We start from the raw sequence: 8,152 nt of genomic DNA, 5'->3' as shown, positions 1-8,152 counted from the left end.
CTTTATCTTTAAAGAGTTTATTTAAATTGCTAATATCTAATAATAGGAATCCGTATTCATTTTAATTTTTTTATCTGAAATTTACCTACCTTTAGGAAAAAATAGCAATGTGAACATCCAGGTGTTTGAAGTTCCCACCGGCTGAATAAAGTAAGCAACATATATATCAACCTATGAAAAGCTAAGCCTCTTAAGGGCAATGATTTATCTTAAAATAAGAAATGAAAAGAGTGTTTTTAAAAAGTTTTATTTTAAAGGAACGAAAATAAATATTACTTTTAAACACATGAGAAAACCCACTAGCTGTTGGGCTCTTCAATGCACAGTTTTAGTACATGGCACCTTCATCTTCTTTATTTAGAAAATAAACTGTTATTGGTCCATAACTGGTATGAACAGTCTCTGTGACTCTGGCAAATAACAAGGAGCCAAGTCCATATAATAAAGTTGGAATGCCTAGAAAAGAAATGAACAAATATCACTGACATTTGCTAAACATGTATATAATATTCTGTACAGAGTAGAATACATAAAATAGTCCCAACCATCTAGGAACTTCAATTGAAAATTTTTAACATTATCAACCAACCAATGTGCGAAGATATCTAAAGCAATGTTCAGGATGTCAAGACATGTATCATCTCTTTGAATGAGCAATGTTGGTGAAAACTTTGTAGGCCTAAAAATCTTTTTTTCTACCTATCTGAAAAGCTCAAAGTAGTTAACACTAATTCATTTCCTCATAATCCTTAGAACGTAATTATATATTACTACACAGAGTGGTACATTTAATTATGCTAGATGAGATCTCTTATTATTTATTAGTCTTGCGCTTAAATTATCAAGGCTCTTTAGTTCTTTCACACAGACAATGGGACTGCTGGCTAAAATAAGTTTTTGAATTAGAATAAATATCTCTTTTAAATTTAAGTCAAAACAAGTCTGAGAATTCTATATTTTTGAGAAAAAATATTTAAGTATTTTATAACTGCAATTAGAAAACAATCTTCTATTTCAATTGATTTGAAATAGAAATAAATTCTATTGATCTAATATAAATATCTTTGGTCAAAATTTGAAAATGATTGGTGAGATTATTTCCTATTTGGGATACAGGAAAATAAACATATTATCCAGAGACAATTATCAAGCATTCCTATGCAAATGGCAATGATAATAAACTCATTAAGTTAAAGTCACAATTATTTCCCTCTCTTGAGCTTACAATCTAAAATAATTAACATGGAAAAACACAAGATATAGGTATCTAAATGTCTAATTTAAATGTATTTAAATTAGATTTAATTTTTATTTAAATTTTTATATATTAAATACTATTAAAATGATTTTACATATTATCATATATAGGCACTTTTGGGTAGGGAAATAAAGCATAAACAAACCATGAGCTATCAATCTAGAAAACCACTTTTTGCATCCAGTTAGTAGTAAAATCAACAAATTCACAGAGGCAGTTTTCCTCCTTTTCTATAAGGCACACTGGCCATGTGTGCTCCTGAGTGAGCAGGGGACAACTCTCCTAAGTTGTATACTGTTTCGATACCTGCCGTGGTGGAGAAGTTACTCATAAGGAACTAGCTCCCTCTACCAATGGCCATAATCACAGATTAGGTCCGTGGCCTTACCCTAAGAAGCCACAATCAGCCAGCCTGGTTTATTCCTTTATAGTGGGAGGTGTCTTGAACGCTTAATTCCTGTTAACAGGTTTGGCCTCTTCCCATTCCAACTGATATCAGATTTATAATAGTACCTTTGAAAAATTATATTCAGCTTGTGGTCTAAACTAACCCCAAATCTTTGGCCATCTGTCCTAAACTATTCTTTCTTACTTACATAGGGGTGGAAGGATTTTTTTTCTCCAACAGAAAGTAAACTCCTAGAAGGCAGAGGATGTTTTATTTTTGTCTTTGAATCTCAGAGTCCACCACAGTCAAGCACATAGCAGGTACTTAAATGTTGTGCAAATCAGTAAAATCTGTCTCTACAAGAGTACTACTCCAGTGCTTCACCCTGTTACCATGATGATCCGGAGAGACAATCTTGGAATCTGAACAACCATACAAGTGACCCACAAACTCCAGCAGGGTCTATCAAGCTGGAAACCCTTCACAATGTCCTCCAAACAGATTAACATATGTGTAGCTAGGACCAACTAAAGAAGGTTGGCCACCAAATGATGATTTTTTTTTTTTTTTTTTGCTACTGCAACTTTTAGAAGACCTTGATGATTACTATTAGGATCTAGAATGGTTGCAACCTTCATCAGTGGAGGAAATAGCTATATTGACAAAATCATGGATCCTTGAAGTATTGAAGTCAAGCCCTCCAATGTATTTTTTTCTTGGTAAACTTAATCCTATACTCAAATTTCTTTCAGGTCAGTAAATTCTCCTTGAATTCCATCTCTGAAGACTGTACCCCCCTACCCCCACCAAAACTCTGTCATCCAAATAAGTAACAAAAATATAAGTTTTTCATCTGCAAACCATACTTAGCAAATTATCTTCATTAATACCTGACAGAACCTAGGGTAGAGTTTGTGTAACATTATTTCATAAATTCTATAATTAACTTATGCAGTTATCATAAATATACATATGCAATATTTAAATTTAATTAGCTATCAGGCTATAGCAATATTAGCACAGTATAGCTAATAAGATAGATGTACTACAGTTTGCCTTTAAAAATATCACAATTGGGTAACATTTTTCTGGCTCCAAAAGCCTCAACTGTGAATGAGCTGACACCTGTACCTAAATATGATCCTTGTTGATTGGTTCAAAAACACCTTTAGGTTTATAAACTTTTCACCAACTGATAAAATCTGCATAGACACTAATCAGTGCCACACTCCACCTAATCCAAGAATGTAAACTCCTTACTGATAAGGATATTTTTTATTCTTTTTCATTGTAACTCCAGCCCCTACCAAAGGTGACTGCCACACAAATAGGCTCTTAATAAATACTTGTTCACTGATGAGTATCAAGCCACTCTCTGAATTCCCCAATATATGAAAACCTCACCAAAACAGAATACAAAGCACAACGTACTAGATTCCTTTTTAATAAACTGTTAGAACAAAACTATCCAGTGAAATTAAAGATGAAAATCTATTTCCTGCTTTTGACTCACAAAACAAACTCCTGAGATTTTATATCAACCTTTATTACCTAAGGTGTTTTTATCCTTCTTTGTGTATGTCATGGATCCCCTTTAGCAATCTGGCGAAGTCTATAGACCCTCCCTCAAGATGTTTTTAAATACACAGAATTTAATTCGTAGGAGACAAAGGAAACTAGTTATATTGACTGTAAGATCCTTGAGGGCAGATACAATTTTGCCTCTATTTGGATCCCCAGCGTTTAGCACAGTGCCTGGCACACAGTAGATAACTTAATACTTGCATGCTGACATGTTGGTTATCAAATGTAAAAAGAACAACAACAAAAGAAAGAATCAGGTTCACGGACCCCTGATAGAGACGCACATGGTTTAAGCTTTCTTACGGCTTACACTGGGGTGCCAGTTTTTACAGGCATAATCCATACAGGGAAGAAACTCCTTTATTTCAAATCCACTTTTTCCTGGGGACGGCTTCCACTCCCCCTCACTATCCACTCTCCATTCCTGCGGAGTGACCCAGGCCTCTATGAAAAGGGAGGGGGAAGTAAGAGCCCGCCCGAGGCAGGTGATGCGCAGTGGGCAAGGTGGGGCGACCTGCGCAGAGAGGGCGGGGCTTGTTATAAAGAGGTGGGGCTTGTAGCGAAGGGGGCGGGGCGATTCACAAGCCCTTCGCCAGCAGCCCGGCCCTTGACCCTTCTCCCTCCTCCTCCTCTACCTCCTACTCCTCCCAACGCCTCCCTCACCGAGGTTGATGACTTTCAGCGCTGTGAAGAACTGGTCCTGCCGGTCCAGGTCCTGCCAGGGCGCCTTGGAACAGTGGTACTTGATGAAGGGGAAGCAGCCGGTGCGCAGGACGTGGTAGTTGGCCCCCTGCACCTCCCAGTTGAAGTGGGAGAGGCCGAACTGGTCGTTGTGCACGGCGCTGTAGGGGACGCAGAATGAGGTCCAGTGAGGCAGGCGCCGCTGCAGCAGGTGCTGAGTGAGCACCTCCGAGGCGCGGGGCTTGGGTTCTGTGGCCGAGGCGGCGCCCCGGGGGCTCAGCAGCAGTACCAGCCGCAGGGCGGCCTCGTGAACCCGCCTCAATAACTCCATGGGCGTTCCTCTCCCGGGAGCCGCCCCTCCCCCGCCTTCAGGGACGAAGCTCAGGATTGCGCGTGCGCGCAGCAAACGAGAGTGCTCCCGCTCCTGCCCCCTGCTCCTCCGTCCATCGCTCGGAAGGGAAGGCTTAGCGCATGCGCACAGGTCCTCAACTCACTAGGCGCTCCGTGCGCGTGAGACTGCACCGCAGTGTCAAGCTAACGCTTGCATATGGAGGCATGCGCACAGTTACGCGTACTCTCCTTGGGTTAAGGGGGAAGAGATGGGAAGTTCGGGAGAATCAGAGGACTCTTGCAACCAAAAGGAAAAAAGCAAAGCCTGTGTGGGAAGACCTCCTCTCACACACCCCACCCCCACCCCACCCCTGACAAAGGGAAGGCGAAAGAGGGAGGGGATTTGCTAAGAGATTGGGAGAGCAGGCCCTCCTCTTCAACCTTTGAATGGCCTCATTCCTGCTCTCACTGCGGTTGTTCACACTTCAGCCATCACCTCGAAGCCTTTAAGTGGCTACCCACAGCCTGTTAAATAGACAGCAAACTTATAGGCCCTCCAAATCTGGCTTCATCCTACCTTTCCAGCCTTATTTCACGCTAATTGTTCTCGTGCTAGCTCAACCAACAATCAATAACAATTATGTATTTAAGCAACAGTTATGTGTAAGACTAGGGATACTGTAGCAGGTTAGGGATACAAAGACAAAAAGATCTGTCTTTGATCTGTTGGATGACAAGCCATGTAGGAATTTATTAGAAAATAAGGACACCATGGCTACTATTTCGACCTCTGTCTCTGCCTCTTTATTTGCATAGTTCCCAGTGTCTAGATTATAGACTGTAGAACAGAAGTGAGGAACCTTCGGCCTCGAGGCCACATATGGTCATCTAGGTCCTCAAATGTGGCCCTTTGATTGAATCCAAACTTGACAGAACAAATCCCCTTACTAAAAGTATTTGTTCTGTAAAACTTGGACTCAGTCAAAAGGCAGCACACAAGGACCTAGAAGGGCACATGTAGCCTGGAGGCCTCAGGTTCCCCACTCCTGCTGGAGGATATCATCCCCCATATCCGCCTGTTGCTATCCTTACCCATTCTTCAAGATCCAACCCAAATGGTATTTTGACCCTGTTCCTCCCTCAATCACTGCATCTAAACTCACAACATTTTCTGTGTACCTCTCATGTATTTATCATGTTCCAATATGCATTACTTCTTTGTGTGTGGTTTTTTTATAATCACCCCTAGTAGAATGTAAGCTCCTTGAGGGTAGTAGTTTTTGTTTTTTATTGAGGCAACATGGCACAATGGGAAAAAAAAAAGAAATTATTTTTAGTCTGAGGACCTTTAAATTCTTCCTATGTGGTAGGAGAGTTTATTTAAACTCGGTGGCCCACAGATTTCTTATGTGTAAAATAAGGGGGATTGGGCTAGATGGCCTTTGAGGTCTCATCCCTCTCTAGATCTGTGATCCTATTATTGGTTGATACTTGATCATATGAGATGTTTGTAAAGAGCTCTGCAAACTTTAAAGTTGATTATCATTATGTCTTCCTTAGAAGATAACAGTTCATTGTACCATAGGCACTTAATAAATATAAGGTAAATAAAAATGTGTCCTCAGAGAGACTACTCTGATTAAATCCAAAGAAGATACAAAGCCAGGTAGGTGTATCTTTTATTTGGTGTGCCTTCTTTGATCATAACTGTGTTGGGACTCTCTTCCTACTTCCCCATCTTCAATTTAGCAAGTCTATCCTTATAAGATGAATTCCACCCAGGATCTGATTGATATCAAGTGACAGTTTGTGAGAGATCACAGCAGTTGATCCCTGAAACTTAAAAATCCATTATGGATCTCCTTATTAGGTAAGAAAAACAACAGCCCTGTCTTGTTCTTGTTATATTTTATATAAGTATAAAGAGATACGCTTTATATGAGCCTTTTGAAATAAGATATCTACTTGGTAATGGAGTATTTCCCTAGCTTTGCCCTAAAACTACCTAGTTCAAGCCTCCAAAGGACAGGGGAAAACAGATAGGTTTTTACATTTAGAGATTTCATATTAAGTCTATACATTCACCCTATTTTTGCCGCTAAAATCCTTTTTTACCTTTTATCAATGCAGAAAAAGGAGGCAGAGAAGAAAATGTATAGTATTGCTTATCATTCACTTTTCTTTTCCTTTGGCTCAGTGGTCATCTCCTTTCCAATAGGTGAATAGGATCATAGCTAGAAAGGTATCTTAGAGGCCATCTAGGCAATCCCCTCATTTTATATTTGAGGGAACTGAGATCCAAAGAAATAAAGAGACTTGCCCAAGTAACACATGGCAGAGGCACGATTTGAAACCAACTACCCCGAGTCCGGGGCTGCTGTACCTTCTACTGTACCAGACTGACTTCTGTCTTCCACAGTTGAAAAAGAACATTAAAAAGAAGTTTAACTTGGAGGGGAAAATATGGCTGAGGGTTTCTTAATTACTACTGCTAATGATGGGCAGCTAGGTGGCACAATGGATAAAGCACCAGGTCTGGAGTCAAGAAGACTTAGTAGCTGTGTGAACCTGGGCAAGTCATTTACCCCTGTTTGCCTCAGTTTCCTCATCTGTAAAATGAACCAGAGGAGGAAATGGCAAACTACTTCAATATCTTTGCCAAGAAAACCCCAAAATGAGATCATGAAGAGTCAGACACAATTGAAATGACTGAACAACAACAACAAATTGCTAATAATTTACATTCATACAGTATTTTACAATTTACAATCTCTTTTTATATATACAAAAAGAGGCAAAAGACAGTTCCTGACAGCAGTGAGCTTACAGATTGTTCTAGCTTTGTCTACCTGACATCAATGGGCTTACAAATTGTTTTGGTTTTGTTTATGTCATGCTACATCAGATCATCTAAGTCTTTGTAAGTTTCTCTAAAACTATCCTCTTTATTGTTTCTTACAGCACAATAGTATTCTATTACATTCATATTCCATACTTTGTTCAGCCATTCCCCAGTTCTTTGTGACCACAGAAAAAGCTGCTATAAATATCTATGTACATACAGGATCCTCTACTCCTTCTTTGATTTCTGTGATAGTATAGGCCTAGTAGTGAGTCAAAAGGTAAGCATAGTTTAATGACATTTGAGTCATAGTTCCATATTGTTTTCCAGAATGAGTAGACCAACTTGCAGCTTTACTAACAGTACCATCAGTGTGCCTGTTTCCCCACTGCTCCTCCAACGGGTCGTTTTCCCATATTGTAAATTTTGCCAGTCTGACTGGTGTGGGGTGGAACCTCAAAATTGTTTTAAATGCATTTATCCAATTCTTAGTGATTAATATTTGTATGACTATTGACAGCTTGGATATCTTCTTAGAAAACTGCCTGTTTATGTCTTCTGACTATTTATTAGTCGGGGAATTGCTCCTAATTCTTATCAATTTGAAGCAGTTCCTAATGCATCTTGGAAATGAGATTGTCAGAGAAACTTGCTGCAAATATTTTTCTCAGTTATCTGTTTCTTAATTTTAACTGCGTTCATTTTATTTGTACAGAAGGTTTATAATTTCATGTAATGAAGTGATCCATTTTATCTTCAGTGATCTTCTCCTTTGGTTGGTCATGAGTTCTTCTCCTATCCATAGATGTGAAAGGAATTTCTTCCCTTCTCCTTTAATTTGTTTATGATGTCATATTATATGTTTAAGTCAAGTACCCATTTGGAGTTTATCTTGGTACATGGTGTGAGATGTTGATCTTTACCTAGTTTTTGCCAAAAAACTACATTCACCCTATTTATAATTTCCCAAATAGTTTTTTGCTGAATATGTGGTCTTATTCCAATAGGAAGGATCTTTGGGTTATCAAACACCAGGCTAGGTTTCATTTGCTTCTGTATATTGTGTACC

At 39.2% G+C, this 8,152-nt stretch overlaps 1 protein-coding gene across 1 annotated transcript; it reads right to left on the bottom strand.

The window, feature by feature from the left end:
• Window positions 1-231: 231 nt before the first annotated feature.
• On the bottom strand, window positions 232-4,324 carry CUNH15orf61 (chromosome unknown C15orf61 homolog). The gene is made up of 2 exons (XM_027852127.1): window positions 3,894-4,324; window positions 232-456 (listed from the first exon to the last, which is right to left on the bottom strand). Exons 1-2 carry the CDS (start codon window positions 4,240-4,242, stop codon window positions 329-331), a joined length of 477 nt encoding a protein of 158 aa, XP_027707928.1. The 5' UTR covers window positions 4,243-4,324; the 3' UTR covers window positions 232-328.
• Between the last annotated feature and the right edge of the window lie 3,828 nt (window positions 4,325-8,152).

The sequence above is a fragment of the Vombatus ursinus genome, unplaced genomic scaffold (assembly GCF_900497805.2).
Source record: "Vombatus ursinus unplaced genomic scaffold, bare-nosed wombat genome assembly UNPS02009205.1, whole genome shotgun sequence".
NCBI lineage: Eukaryota > Metazoa > Chordata > Mammalia > Diprotodontia > Vombatidae > Vombatus > Vombatus ursinus.
The sequence above is the reverse complement of the archived record's forward strand: the minus strand, read 5'-3'. Positions and strand labels throughout refer to the sequence as shown.